This window comes from Protopterus annectens, chromosome 3.part1 (assembly GCF_019279795.1).
Source record: "Protopterus annectens isolate FY-2018-M chromosome 3.part1, PAN1.0, whole genome shotgun sequence".
NCBI lineage: Eukaryota > Metazoa > Chordata > Ceratodontiformes > Protopteridae > Protopterus > Protopterus annectens.
The window spans coordinates 1268060824-1268077419 of record NC_056732.1 but is presented as its reverse complement, the minus strand read 5'-3'; the positions used below and the strand labels follow the sequence as shown (position 1 = coordinate 1268077419).

General features: G+C 45.1%; 1 protein-coding gene across 1 annotated transcript in view; it reads left to right on the top strand.

The window, feature by feature from the left end:
- Nucleotides 1-16596, top strand: part of NAPRT (nicotinate phosphoribosyltransferase) — a 1644161-nt gene that overhangs the window by 1017001 nt on the left and 610564 nt on the right. The window contains exon 7 of the mRNA XM_044067330.1: nt 10267-10407. Within this exon, the coding sequence (XP_043923265.1) occupies nt 10267-10407 (141 nt within the window). The remainder of the gene's footprint in view (nt 1-10266; nt 10408-16596) is intronic.

Genomic DNA, 16596 nt, shown 5'->3' with positions numbered 1-16596 from the left:
GTCACTTACATCGGACACTGATCTTGATGATGCGGAGGGGTCCCCTAAGTCGTCCTCGGATGATGTCTCATTTGCAGACATTCTAGAGATCCTTAAACAACGAGGCGGCTGGAATTCCAAACCCCCCTCCACTGATGAGTCGGTGTTCCTCAAGGCCTTGGGCTCAGCCTCCGCCTCCTGGGTGTCTCCGCCTTCGACGAGCTCCTGGATTTGGTTTGTCGGAGGGCATGGGAACATCCAGATACTGTGGAACCAGTGCCTTCTCGCCCTAACAAATTTTTGTCTGCCCCACCTGAGAAGGAGTTCTTAACAAAAGGCGTGGCTGTAGATGCCATGGTGGTGGCATCTGCTACCCAGCAGGACGTGGCAGAGGCTTCAACGTCCGTCCATCCTCCTAATAAGGAGTCTAGGAGCATGGACCGGCACGGGAAGCGCACCCTGACTTCAGCGGCCTTTACTCTGAGGTCCCTGAATTATTTGGCACATTTCACCAGACTACAGAGGGATCTGGTCAAGGAGCTCTCAGACTCCCTCTCAGGTAACCTACCTGAGCAGCTAGCCCAGTCGGTTAGCTCTCAGTTGGCTATCCTTACATCGATTTCTAACTCGTCCATGAGGCACATTTCATATGCGGCAAGGGGCGGGCAGAGCGGCAGGCACAGGCGTGGCTCACGGAGACAAGCCTGGCTCCGTTGTGTCATTTCTCTGGAGGCCTTCAAGTCTTCCTTTGCCGACGCTCCCTTTGATGGGTCCTCTTTGTTTGGACCCAAGGTAAAGACACTCTTACCCGCTGTGAGCAGGAGGGAAAGACTTTATCTGCCGGGAGCACATTATTCCACTCCTTTCGGCCTTATCCCAAGGCTAAAAGAGGAGGGAAGATGTGGTTCCAAATCACAGAAATTCTTTCCCCAACAGCAGGAAGATTCCCTTCCAGAGGCAGAGGACGGGAAATTTTTCTGGGAGACGCCGTCCCAGAGGCGGCAGAGGCCCCGCAACACTGGAGACCGCGAGTCCTTTCGTGGCTCTTCAGCCTCCCACACTCCATGAGGGATTGCCCGGCTGTGCTGCTCCGGAGCCAGTCGGGTGCCGCTTGCCAAGCACCTAAAAGCCTGGGAGGCTATTACTCAGGACAGATGGGTGCTTCGGATTATTGCCGGAGGTTACACCATTCCCTTCACATACTCACCCCCACCGTCCAAAAATCCCGGACCCACCACCCAGTCAAAGGGAAATTGCAGCCGTAGAAGCCTCAAAGCTGCTAGAAAGGAGTCATCCAACCGTCCCCACAGACCAGATCGGATCCGAAAATTACTCAAGGTTCTTTTAGTGCCAAAAGACAGGGGACCTGAGACCCATTTTGGATCTCAGCAAACTAAACCAGTCCGTCATGAAGTCCAAGTTCCGAATGATCACTTTACAATCCATTCTCCCATTGTTGGAGAAAGATGTTTGGATGTGCTCCATAGATCTCAAGGACGCCTATTATCACATACCGATACATCAGGCGTCCAGGAGGTATCTGCGCTTCAGCCTGGGAGACAGTCATTTCCAATTTTGTGCACTGCCCTTTGGTCTCACCACAGCCCCCAGGGTGTTCACCAAGTGTTTCGCAGTAGTGACTGCTCACCTGAGGAGTCTCGGATTCCAAGTGTTTCCCTATCTGGACGACTGGCTTCTGACTGCCACCACCAGGCATCTACTACTAGAGAACCTACAAGCCACCATCTCCCTGGGTGCTTCCCTGGGAATTACATTCAACTGGTCAAAGTCTGTCTTGCTGCCTTCTCAGCGCATAAGATTCATAGGAGCAGAGATAGACTCAAAATTAATGCGAATCTTCCTTCCTACCGAAAGGATACAAACATTACAAGGTCAAGTCCGAGCCCTGCTTCTAAGATCCAAAGCCCCAGCCATGATGGTCCTGCAACTTTTAGGTTCAATGTCTGCCACGGTTCTCCTAGTTCCTCTGGCAAGATTGCACATGAGGATTCTTCAGTGGCTGTTATCGACACAATGGTCTTTTCAGGATCTCCCCCTCAATCATCACATACTGATTACAGAAACGTGCAAACGGGATCTCCGCTGGTGGCTTCTGCCATCCAATCTGAATCAGGGAAGACCTTTGTTATACCCCTCCGTGACCACCTTGACAACGGATGCCTCCCAGATGGGGTGGGGGGGGGCATTGTCTGGGCAGGTCAGTTCAGGGTTCTTGGCTTCCAAACGAAACATTTCTCCATATCAATGTGTTGGAAATGAGGGCTGTACTTCTGTCCCTACAAGCCCTCCACAAGTTTCTCCCTCAAGGCATTATCGCTATCCACACAGACAACATGTCGGTGGTCTGGTATCTAAACAAACAAGGAGGGACCAGATCTTACCCCCTTTGCAGAGAGGCCATGAGGGTATGGGAATGGGCAGTGGCTACCAACCGCTTCCTGGTAGCGACCCACATTCCAGGAAAATCCAATGTATTGGCAGACAGACTGAGCAGGACTATTCTCTCTCCTCACGAGTGGTCTCTGAACGAAACAGTAGCAGCTCAGATTTTCAAAAGATGGGGATTCCGTGCTGCGACCTGTTTGCAACACCACAAAACACGGTGCAAAGGTTCTTTTCCTTGACCCCGCCAAGGGAGGCAGCTACGGATGCTCTAGTCCAACCTTGGCCAACAGGACTGCTTTTATGCTTTCCTCCGGTTCCACTCCTCCCCAAAGTCATCCAGAAAGCTTCCCAATTGGGGTCCACAATGATTCTAATTGCTCTGACTGGCCTCGCCAGGTATGGTTCCCCTACCTACAGAAATATACTCTGGACGGTCCTTGGTTCTTGGATCTAACTCCGGACCTTCTAGTTCATCAGTCGGGACAACAGCACCAGTCCCTTCACACTTTGAAATTAACAGCTTGGCTCCTCCACTTCCGACTTTAGTCAGAAATCACACCTTGGACCCGGAAGTTATTCACATTTTATCTTCAGCCCACAAACCCACCACTAAGAAATTGTATCACAGTAAGTGGAAGAGGTTTGCTATCTGGGCTCAACTCAGAGGCTTAGACCCTATTACTGCCCCGATACCAGAGGTCTTGAAATTTTTAACATCCTTGTTTAATCAAGGATCTTCAGTCTCTACTATTAAAGTCCAACTAGCAGCTATCTCCAAATTTCACGAATCCATAGACCCACCGCTGATGAGCAGCAGATTATGTAAAACTTTCATGAAAGGTGCTGTGCTTTTAAGACCCCAGTTTTTCATCCTGCGCCCGTGGGATCTTGATTTGGTACGTCGTGCCTTAACATCTTCCCCTTTTGAACCAGCTGCTACATGTGAGTTGAAATATTTGTCTTGGAAAACTGCCTTCTTAATTGCAATTACCTCTGCAAGAAGAGTTTCGGAACTTCAAGCCCTATCTATCAAACCACCGTACTTGATTTTTCACAAGGATAGAGTATCACTTAGACCTAACCCATCTTTTGTCCCAAAAGTTTGCTCTAATCTCTGTCTCCAACAATCTTTAGAGCTACCAGTTTTCTTTCCAAAATTTTCAAACAAAGCGGAATATACCTTCCATACGTTGGATGTTCACAAGCAATTACGCTTCTATCTAGATAGGACTCAGCAAATTCGGAAAACAGATCAATTGTTTGTGTCCTTTTCAGATAATAAACTGGGTCAAACCATCACTAAAGCTACTATTGCCAAATGGATCAGAGATTGCATAACTCAAGCTTATTCCTCTTCAAATAAGCAACTTACAGCATCTGTCAAAGCTCACTCTACTAGAGCTATGGCTACCTCTATTGCATTCCATTCCAAGCTCGCTATTTCTGAAATTTGTGCTGCGGCTACTTGGTCCAACCCGCACACTTTCATTTCCCACTATAAATTGGATGTGGCATCTAAAGGACGAGCATCATTTGGTTCCACGGTACTCAGGAGTGTTTTCCAGTGAGCCACCCAGGATTTAGGTGCTAGGGACGCTGTCCCATCAGTCAGAATGTAGGCGAGATAGGATCACATAACATCTTTTAGTTATGTACTCACCATAACTTCAGATGTTTGGGATCCATCTCGCCTACATTCCTAATACCCACCCTCCTTCCCCCTGCCTTGGAGATCAGAAGAGATTGAACGGTTTTGGTTTCTACTGTTTTTTATCTTGTATCATCTGTCAATGTTATATAAGCAGTGCATGCGTGTGTGCATGTATGCGGACAAACTAGATCTGGGGGACTGGTAGTGGTGCATCCTGGGATATAGTAAGCTCAGCCAATAAGAGACTTCGCTCATTGGCATAAGCGTGCCGAGTCGGAGCCGAGGATCGGCTCCGAACCCATCAGTCAGAATGTAGGCGAGATGGATCCCAAACATCTGAAGTTATGGTGAGTACATAACTAAAAGTTATCCCCTTTGGGAAAAACATGTACCCCATAAATTACCACATAGGTGGCAGTACTGAAAGTGTGATAAGAGACTTAGGGACACAGGTGGACAGTGGTCTGACTTTCAATAACCACATCACCACAACAGTCAGGAAATCCTTCTATATGGCACACCTTATCATTAAGGGCTTTTCATCCAGAAAAAAGGAGGTCATTGTCCCACTGTACTCATCCCTCATTAGACCCATTATAGAATACAACGCCCCGTTTGATATGTACTTCTCAAGACATCTGCAACAACTGGAAAGGCCGCAGAAATACCTCACTAAAAGAATCACAGGCTTAAAGCAGATGCCCTTTGCTGACCGTCTAAAAAAACTCCAGCTATACTCTTTTGCATATCTACTCAGAGGCGATCTCTGCTTAACATACAAGGCCATGTCAAACCCAGAGCTGTTGGACATGCTACACTTAAAGAAATCCCAATCCCTCAGAGCCAGATGCTGCAGGGATCTAAACCTTGTCATCACAATGAACAAAACATGCTGGACGGATAGGTTCCTGACCCAGAGACTCCTCAGACTCTGGAATATGAGGTTTTACCTCATATCATGCGTTCCGGCCCCAAAATCCAGACAATACCAAGAAAGGAGGGGGGGTATCCATATTCATCAAGGACACCCACACCTCAAGACTGGTGGCAACGCACGATGCATCGGAGACCATCCAGGTGCAATTAACCATAGGCAAGACTGCTCTGCAAATTGTAGCATGTTACAGGCCACCCTCACAAACTCAGGAACCTCACATGGCCTTCCTGAAAACACTAGAGGGGATAAATGTATCACCAAACACCATCATACTAGGTGACTTCAATTACCCTAATATAGACTGGGAACACTACTCAAGCCCAAACACCCTAGCCCAAAAGTTCCTGGAATTCATAAACTCAAATGCCATGGAACAACTAGTCACCATCCCCACAAGAGGAGATAACATACTTGATCTCATCATCACGAACATGGGAGCACAATGTTCAACACCGGAAGTATACCCCTCACTGGTGAGATCAGATCACAAACTAATCTCGCTGGAGGTCCTCATCCCACCCCACCTGAAATAAAAAAGACCACAGTAAAGAACTTCTCAAAAGCCGACTTCACACTTCTAAAGACTAGTGTGGTCTCCTTTAAGGCCCCTGAGCCGGCGGAAAACAGTACTCAAGCCGCTGAATCACTTACAAACACCTTCTACCAGCACCTGCAGGACTGCATGGATAAGGCAATCCCAAACAAAACAAAGACTCTTAGTACCAAAGGCAAGCGCCCAGTCTGGTGGACCCCAGCCATAAACAAACTCTACAATAAAAGGAGGAAGCTACTACAAGATAGAGCAAAATCCTTAAAAGGTAAGACACCCTTGATCACTATAAGTAAAAACTAAGAGCTCTCATAAAATCATCCAAAGCAAATTTCGAGAGTAAAATAGCTAAAGACTCAAAAGACAATCATAAGGCCTTCTTTAGTTATGTTAGAAACCTAGGAGGAAACTCCCAGATATGCTCAGAACTAGTTCAAAATGATGTGAAGATTACTGATCCTACAGACATTGCCAACATACTGGCTGACAGGTTCAGTGCAAACTTCTCCCCCCCCCCCCAAAAGGAGAGATATCTATACCAAACGATTGCAGCCCCCCAAACATCTCCAGCGCCCAAGTGAGAACTGCTCTCTCCAAAGCAAAAAACACAGCATCCATGGGACCTGATGGTGTCCCCGGCTGTGTGCTCCACGAACTCAATGAGGAATTAAACCCACAGCTAGGACAGCTGTTTAATCAAAGTCTTACCTCTGGATACGCACTCCAGGAGTGGCGCACTGCAACTGTGGTCCCACTTCACAAAGGCGGTGCCTCCACCGACCCTGGAAATTACCGGCCCATTAGCTTGACAAGCCTTATCTGCAAAGCCATGGAGAGGATCATAATGGACCTCATAAATAAAGACATAGGGAATTTGCAGACTTTGGATCCAACCCAGTTTGGCTTTGTCAAAGGCAGATCATGCCTTTTAAACTTGGTTGACTTCTTCGAAACAAGTCACCAAAGCCATTGACGAGGGAAAGGCAGTCCATACAGCCTACCTCGATCTGGCTAAGGCCTTCGATACAATACCCCACTCGGGTATCATTGAAAAACTCATCAGCTTAAATGTTAACCCATACATCACAAGATGGGTTGCAAACTGGCTGAGTGACAGAACCCACAGGGTCAGAGTTGCTGGCGCCATGTCAGACTCAAAGCCTGTCACAAGTGGTGTCCCACAGGGCTCAGTCCTGGGCCCACTCTTGTTTGGCATCTACTTTTCAGTACAAGCAAACACAGGAGGGTTATGGCTGACAAAGTTTGCAGATGACTGCAAACTGGGCGCCATAGTAGAAAACACATCTGACACAGATATCCTTCAGAAGGGTCTCACAGAAACGGATAACTGGTGCCAGAGCCACGGCCCGAAGTTAAATGCCAAAAAATGCATAGTCATACCCTTTGGGAAAAACAAGGTTACCCCTAGCTACCAAATAGGTGGCAATCCACTGAGCACAGAAGAAGTTATCAGGGACCTGGGGACCCAGGTTGATAGTAGTCTGTCATTCGACACCCATGTAGCTAAAGTAGTTAGGAAGACCGTCTACATTGCCCACCTTATCATGAAGGGATTCTCATCTAGATCAAGGGAGGTCATAGTCTCCTTTACTCATCACTCATCAGACCAATGATTGAGTACAATGCCCCATTCGGGATGTATCTGACCCGACACTTGCAGCAGCTGGAGAGGCCACAAAAGTTCCTCACCAAAAGGATAAAGGGTCTCAAAATCTGTCCTATGCTGCCCGACTGAAAGAACTCCAGCTCTATTCAGTCGCACGCTTGCTCAGAGGTGACCTTTGCCTAACATATAAGGCCATGTCAAACCCAGATTTGATGAATATGCTTCACCACAAAAAATCTAGATCCATCAGAGCCACAAGGGCGGGAGACTTAAACCTCGACACGGCTATTAATAGGATGTGCTGGAGGGATAGATTCATCACCCAAAGACTCCCTATGCTGTGGAACAAAATCCCGGTACATGTGAGGCAGAGCACCTCGCTGGCCTTGTTCAAGAGAAATCTTGACCAATGGATGGGAGATCGCAGATATACCCCAGGGATTACCTCAGTGTCACTGCTCGACAGAGGCACAGCAAAATAATGGGTATAGTTCCCCATACTAAAGGGGTGGCGTAAGCCACAAAACGATGGGCTAGGCTTGTAAATGCCCTCGGGCAGATAGCCTAGTATGAACCTATGAACCTATGAACCTATGAATAGACTGCCCATGCATGTCAATCAGAGCGGCTCTTTGGCCCTCTTCAAAAGGAACCTTGACGATTGGATGGGAGATAGGAAATTCACCCTGGGGAATCAAGTCAGTCGCCCTGCTAGACAGGGGTCCAGGGAAGCAAATATTGTGGGAAGAAATAGCCAGGGAATTGTTATGGCTAGGCTTGTATAGGCCCTAGGGCCGATAGCCTAGTACCGATCTATGAACCTATGAACACCTGCACCAGCTGGAAAGGCTACAGAAATACCTTACAAAGAGAATCCATGGCCTCCAACACCTGTCCTATGTGGACAGACTCAAATCACTATCACTCTACTCGGTTTCATACAGATTGCTTAGAAGTGATCTGCGTCTCACCTACAAGGCAATCTCAGACCCTGCCCTACTAGAGATGCTCCATATCTGTAAGTCTAACTCCATACGTATTACCCACTTGAAAGGCTTAAATCTAATATGTGACATTAACAAAACCTGCTGGAGAGACAGATTTGTATCCCAGAGGCTGCCCTGTCTCTGGAATAGACTCCCCATACACGTCAAACAGAGTACATCACTGACCCTCTTCAAGCACAACCTTGATGAGTGGATGGGAAACCACAAATTTGTCCCAGGGGTTCCACCTGTGTCCCTTATTGACAGGGGTGACAGGTGCTGACTGAGGTTTATTTTTTGGGGATAAAGCCTTGGCTAGGCTTGTAAGGGCCCCAGGGCCATTAGCCTGGTAACCTCCTATGATCCTATGTATATGGCATATGTTTGTATCTGCTACACTGCCCATAAATCTTCTTCTTCTTCTTTCGGCTTGGTTTATTAAACTGCTTGTGAAGGACTACCCTTATTTTTGATAATGGCTGTGACGTTACAGTAATTCTATACGTACCTGTTTTATCACCTTTAGGGTCATGAGAAACCAGAGCAAATCCCAGCACTCATTTGGAGCAAGACAAAGATTAATTCTGGATGAAATACCAGTCTATTATAGGATGCAAACTCATTCACAGTGCATGCCTGTGAGTGCATGGCACACAGACACACACACACACGTACACACACACACACACACACACACACACACACACACACACACACACACACACACACACACACACACAGGCATTTTTGAGGATTACTAGTTCATGAACATCTTGTCTTGGAGTTGGAGAGGAAACCCAGTGAAACCCACAAATACATCAGGGAAGCATGCGGTGTCCACATGGAAAGCTCCAGCTAGTACCAAACTGAGGAACCAAGCAGTGTGAGTTATCAGCCCTAACCACTGCTCTAATGGGCCACTCTTCCCCTTTGTAAATTTAGGTTTTATTTTGTATGCATGTTTGCAGTTGCTGCATCTTTGCATTTATGTGTTGTAATCTTGAGGCTTGCATAAATGCATTTTGCATTTTTAGTCCTGCTTTAATGTGGATCACAAACACAAAAGTAATGTGTCATGGCAGTTTCATCACTCAAATTGCATTGTGTGAAAAACTATTATTGAAGACCAAGACCATCATAACTTGGTGAGTGATTTTAACTGCTGCTGAGGTCATCATATAAATTACACAGTTCTGTGGTTAAAATCCATTTGGAATTCTATGTCACTTTCTATTAGTCATATACAGAAAAGGAGAGCAGGTTGCTAAAAAGGGTATGAGAGGTTTGAGTGAAATACTGTCAAGAGCTTGGTATGTACATGCAGGAAGAGAGAATAAAACAAAATTATATGGTATGGGCAGTCTGTTCAGGCAGAGTTAATTAGAAGAAGTGGTGCTGAATAGGAATGACCAAGAGGAGAGAAGCAGATATGAACGATAGCCAGATGAAAGACATTTACTGACTTACAGAAATCCTTTTTATACAGAGTTGTGGAGGCCATGGACCACATCTCCTGATTGGTAGAATGATAGTCTTTGCAAGAATTTTTGGAAGTCTGAGACAGAGATAGAGAAGAAAGAGATTGTAGAGACAAGGGAAGTGGTAGGGGGGTGGCCAGCTGTATAATGTTTAGCTGCAGAACTTTGGCACATTAGATAGACTCAGATCTTGTCTTGGTATCTTCATGTGTTTGTATAGACCTTTGTGTGTAGGAACTGGCATTAGAAAACACACATTTAAATGCACTGGTTCTTTCTGATTTAATATTACATAGCAAGAGTCTGCTTTGCAGCTAGAACTAGGCATTATTCAGGAAAAACTAGACTTGGGTGTGATAAGGTGGTCAGCTATGGATAATGTAAAAAGGCACAGATCAGGAAGTGGTAAGCCTGAGAATGGCAGCTTTAATATGACTATTTTGAATGCATATGGAGCAGATCATGTAGTAAATGTAAGAAAGAACCTTATAAGAAAAAAGAATGAAAATGAAAACAATTCTAAGATGAAATACAACATGGTTGGTGTTTCTTTGTTGTTCTGATGTGCCTATTGGAAGCAGCTGCTAAATTGTTTTGCAACTACTATTGTATTTTTTAGATATGATAGTTAACTTTCCTTTTCTTTCTTTAGGAGTGGAGTTCCAAATTTTTGCACTGTGGCATTGGCTTTGGCAAAGCTGGGTTATCAAGCTGTTGGTATTCGACTTGATAGTGGAGACCTTGCCCAACAGTCTGTGGTGATCCGCAGAATATTCCAGACCTGCAGCATTGAGTGAGTCTGTTTTGGGTTTAACTTATTTGACTTAAATTTAATGGTCATTCAGAAATAGTTAAACAAAAACAGAAACTTAGTCATTGATATAGTTTTGTTATGGGTTTAACTTGCCCACTGTTTAAACTGCCTACTGAAGAAACCGTTGGTCTCGTTTCATTCCTGATGCTAATGTCTCTTTTTTATTGCTGCTTGCAGTCTTTCACTTCCCCACCGATCCAAACGTGCATAGATGAGCTTGCAGACTTCAGCCACTCTCCTCTTCTCTCTCTGGTTCTTTTTGTGAAGAAAAGGTCACTTACCTCCCCTTCTGCCAACCATTACAGTTTTATATCTTTTTTTTTTTTTTTTTTACAAAAGCAATAAACTACATGTGAATAAAACAAACAGTCCTTGGTTTGTTCTAGTGAAAATACTGCCTTGACCTTACATCCTTCTTGGATTGAAACAAATGACAATAAGTAATCACATTATATAGCACAAAAAGTCACTTTACCAATAAATTCCTCACTAGCTATATAACAGGAAACTAGGCAGGAATGTTATCAACACACACCTATGATTTGTGGGCTTAGCTGGGGCTATATGTGGAAAGGAAAAACGAATACCACACAGAGGAGAAATTGGAATTACTAAAACATTTGACAATCCATCTTGTATCATATGTTAGGAACTGAGAGGATCAGAATGCACCATTTGTCTGATATTCAGGAATCAGTATATGGGAGATAAAAGATGGGGCATTCTCAAGCATAATTAGCAAGTTAGGTTTAACCATAGCAACAGTGTGCTCATCCTGTGAAGTGGTTTGAAAAGTACAGAAGAGGCCTGACAAGCAAGACTGATGCTAAAGAACATGCCATAGGTTTTGTTGACATAACATAAACTCCTAAGCTTTAACCCATTACTCAAGAAACCAAGGGTCTCCTTTTAGTTTGAGTATACATTTAATAATCTAATTCAACACTGATTGCAACACAGGACAGCAAAAAAAAATGACTGTTCAAACTATGATACACTGAGCACTTTCAATTGAAACAAACTTACATACACACACACGCACACACACACACACACACACACACACACACACACACACACACACACACACACACTCCATACTGCAATCCCAAACCACACACACCACATACAAAACCACACAAACACACTGCAGCACATAGCAGACAAAGTAAAACCACTGAGAGTTTTTTTGTGGGGGTGACACCCCGTTCCCTGCACTTCCATGTGGGGATTCAGCACCCCCACATTCCTACAGTTTTACATGTACTAACTTCAGGATAATACAGCAGTGGAAAAAGGTCATATTTCCATTCTCTGCTATATTGTGATTTTGTAAAAGATACAGTGGGCTTCTTTTGATTGTCTGTGCAACATGTTTGACTTCAATCAATGTATTGGGACACAGCAGAAAATGTTTGAGGTGTTGTGTCTTTAGTACATTGAATGGAACCTAATTTATGTTATCAGCCTATGGGTAAGCTTGCTAATGTGAATATATATTGGCACCTACCAAGGGGAAAAAACGCTGAGAGGAGAAAGGAGCCACTTTTGAGATTTTAAGTATTTTCTTCTGCTTTTTTGTTAAGAATTACTGCTTTGCCGCCTACTTTTCGGCGTTTTCCAGCTTGCTAAAGTTTATATCTGTATTAGAAACAGTATTTAGAACACATCTAGAGCCTGTTTACTGCATTTCCTGTGTTGCACTTAATTTAAAATTGTTTTTTTTCTCTTAAAACTGCATTTTACCTGACTTTGGCCTAGCACTCAAGTGTGGGGTCATTTATTGCACTGTTGTGATTATTTTGCTACTTGTGTATCTCTGCTACCTTTAAACTAAAACAAAAAAGAAAAAAAGAAAAAAAAAGATCTTGCTTTTTTCCCACTTTCTGAAATTTAAGAAAATTCAGTGACAGATTTGCTGTTCTGAACTGTTTGTAAGTTTCTTGAAGGCCAGTGCGTGCTTGCACTAAAGGGAAGTCTCTGTGTTTACCAGTGGCAGTGGTTAACACTGAACAGCCTGCCTGTCCCTGTAGGAGTGGTTACTGCCTAGAAGCTGTAGTTTTATTGGCCATTTTGGGTCAATTCTAAACTCCTTGATCTCTTTCTCTTAAAACCCTGTAACCCTCTTTTAGCGCGGTCTTGCGCACAGAGCAGCGTCGGGCAGCGCCGCTTAAAGAAGCTTAAGCTATTCCCGGCTCCACAAAGTCTACTCTTCACTTTTTCCCTTAGAACTGCTCTAAATCTCAAATTAAGCACTGTATTCTCATTCTAAAGCCCTGCACTTGCTCCTATAAGTAATCTCATAGGTAAACACAAACTAAAGCACTACATCCTCTTATACTCCTTCAAAGCACTTGCTCCCTATTGGTTCTTTCTGATCAGTCAATAAGTAGTTCCCTATATTATTCAGGCATGTCCAAAGGTCAGTTTCGAGTTTACTCTCCAGTCCAGCTGGTGAATCTGGGAATCTTGAGGCAATGTTACAACTGCCTTATGTATACAGTCCACCCTCTCCTCCTCCCAACAAGCTCAAATATATGTGAGAGATGCAACTATATAGCCAAACTGGAGGCAAAGCTCTCTCAACCCAGTATTGGCACAGCCTGTCAGGAGGAGAAGGTAACCACACACACCACAAATCCAGTCTCACATAGACCTATTGCATCAGCAAACCAAACACACAAAAACATACTCGGAGGCTCTAAATAAAAATCTGCCTAAGCAGCAGAGACCTCCAAAGCAGACATCCAAGCAACACCTACCACGAAACAATATCCACATAGCACATAGCTCACAAAGTCAGTGTGCCACACAGTCACAGCCCTTAAGGCTAAACAACACACGTAATACACTTGTAATAGGTGACTCTATTGTCAGACACACTGACGTCCCACTCACCAGGCTGAACAAGGAGAAGGTCACTGTAAGCTGCCTTTTGGGTGCGTACCTCCCTGGACTACATGAAAAAAGACGTACAGGAGCTCTTTGATCATGTAGCCCAGGCCGATATGACCCTGACCTTGAGTAGCATCTTACCCTCACCAAGAATGATGCCACAGTATAAAGACAAAATGATCAATTTTAACAATTGGCTAAAGTATTGGTGTCATTCAAAGGGGATCCAGTGTCTGTCAGCCTGGGATGACATGCTCGACAAGCCACGTTGCTTCGCTAGGGACGGCTTGCACCTGTCACCCCTGGGTTTTCAAATACTGGCTAAGGCTCTTGCCTCCCCCATAGTGCCTTTTTTAGGCAAGGCTCAAAAGACAAACCCACCCCCATAGACAACACAAAGAAAAAAAACTAAGGGTAATGCTGCTCAACGCCAGAAGTCTAAACCTCAAGATGCACGCATTCGAGACTCTCCTCAGTATGGAGAATATCGATATCTGTGCAGTAACAGAAACCTGGTTCAAGGCTCCCGAGAGTACTCCAGCACTACCAGGCTATACTTCATACCATGCTTTCCGGCCCCAAAACTCGGACCGAACCACAAAAGGAGGGGGAGTATCCATATTTATCAAAGATACCCACACCTCCAGGCTAGTGGCACTGCGCGAAGCTTCGGAGACCATCCATCTGCAACTAACAGTGGGCAAAACTGCCTTTCAGTTTGTAGCCTGCTACAGACCACCCTCCCAAACACAGGAACCTCACTCGGCTTTCCTGAGAACACTGGAGAATATGAAGGTCTCTCCAAACACTATTATATTGGGTGACTTCAACTACCCAAACATCGAATGGGAAAACTACTCAAGCCCAAATACCCTCGCCCAACGGTTCCTAGAATTTATAAACTCAAATGCTATGGAACAACTGGTCACCACTCCCACAAGAGGGGAAAACATACTGGATCTGGTCATCACCAACATGGGGTCTCTATGTTCCAAACCAGAGGTATACCCCTCATTGGTAAGATCAGACCATAAACAAATCTCACTGGACATCCATATTCCGTCCCCACACCTAGCCAAGGAAACCACGGTGAAGAACTTCTCAAAAGCAAACTTCACACTTCTCAAAACTGAGGTGGAATCCTTCAAAGCCCCCAGGCCAGTGGACAATACGGCCCAAAATGCAGAATCCTTTATAAAAGCATTCTATGGACAACTACAGGAATGCATGGAGCATGCTATCCCAAATAAAACCAAGACTCACTCCTCCAAAGGCAGGAGACCTGTCTGGTGGACCCCGGCCATAAATAAGCTATACAACAGAAGGAGAAAGCTACTGCATGACAGAGCAAAATCCCAAAAAGGGAAGGCGTCACTGATCAGTACTAGCAAGAAACTACGATCCCTCATAAAATCTTCTAAGGCCAGCTTTGTAAGAAAAATTGCACAAGACACTAAAGATAATCACAAGGCCTTCTTTAGTTATGTCAGAAACCTGGGAGGCAACTCCCAGATATACTCTGAGTTAGTGCAAAATGACAAAAAATTCACTGAACCCACAGACATTGCCAACATCCTGGCAGAAAGGTTCAGTGCAAACTTCTCCCCCCCAAAAGAGCAAATGTCTATCCCAACAGAGTGTAGCCTTCCTGAGATCACAGATGCACAGGTGAGAGCTGCCCTCTCCAAAGCTAAAAACACAGCATCAATGGGACCAGACGGTGTCCTGGGCTGCATCTTACACGAGCTCCAAGAAGAACTAAACCCTCATATAAAGTCACTGTTCAGTCTCAGCCTTACTACAGGATATGTTCCCAAGGAATGGCGTACAGCAACAGTGGTCCCACTCCACAAAGGTGGTGCCACAACAGACCCCGGAAACTATCGCCCTATAACCCTGACTAGCCTGGCCTGCAAAACTATGGAATGTATCATCATGGAAATCATAAACAAAGACATTGGGAACCTCCAGACACTGGATCCTACCCAATTTGGCTTTAAGGGCAGATCTTGCCTCTTGAACCTGGTCGACTTCTTTTAAACAGTTACCAAAGCCATAGATGAAGGGAAGGTAGTCCACACAGCCTACCTGGACCTCGCAAAGGCCTTTGACACAATACCCCACTCGGGCATCATAAATAAGCTCACCAGCTTAAATATCAACCCCTATGTCACAAGATGGGTTGCAAACTGGCTCAGGGATAGAACCCACATGGTCAGAGTAGCAGGTGCCATGTTAGACTCTAAACCAGTTACAAGTGGTGTCCCACAAGGCTCAGTCCTGGGACCTCTCTTGTTCGGTATATATTTCTCCAAGGTACAGGCTAACACGGGTGGACTATGGCTGACCAATTTCGCAGATGACTGCAAACTGGGTACTATAATCGACTCTCCGACTGACACAAACATCCTCCAAAAGGGTCTCACAGAGATGGATAAATGGTGCCAGGGCCATGGCCTAAAGCTAAATGCCAAAAAGTGCATAGTCATCCCCTTTGGAAAAAACAAAGTGCTCACAAATTACCACATAGGTGGTAATCCATTAAGTACGGAAGAAGTAATTAGGGACTTGGGGACCCAAGTAGATAGTAATCTCTCCTATGGCAATCACATTGCCAAAGTGGTTAGAAAGACCTTCTATATAGCCCACCTTATCATGAAAGGGTTCACATCTAGATCAAGAGAGGTCATTGTGCTCCTCTACTCATCACTTATCAGGCCCATAATTGAGTACAATGCCCCGTTTGGGATGTACCTTACCCGACACCTTCAGCAACGGGAAAGTCCCCAAAAGTATCTCACCAAGAGGATCAAGGGGCTCAAACAGATGCCCTATGCAGTTCGGCTAAAGAAACTCCAGCTCTACTCAGTTGCACGCCTACTCAGAGGCGATCTGTGTCTGACGTATAAAGCCATGTCCAACCCAGAATTAATGGACATGCTTCACCTCAGGAAATCTAAATCCCTTAGAGCTACATGCTCCAGGGACCTGAACCTCAGCACAGAAATAAATAGGACATGCTGGAGGGACAGATTAATATCCCAGAGGCTCCCCTCACTCTGGAACAAAATCCCAATCCATGTCAGGCAGAGCCCCTCACTGACCCTCTTCAAGAGAAATCTTGACGAATGGATGGGAGATCGTAAGTTTACCCCTGGGATCTCTTCTGTGTCGCTGCTTGACAGAGGTACAGTAAACAAACCTTAAAAGGGCTACCTTCTGTGACCTACTATACAGAGGCACAGTCAACTAATCTAAAAGGGTGGCATAAAC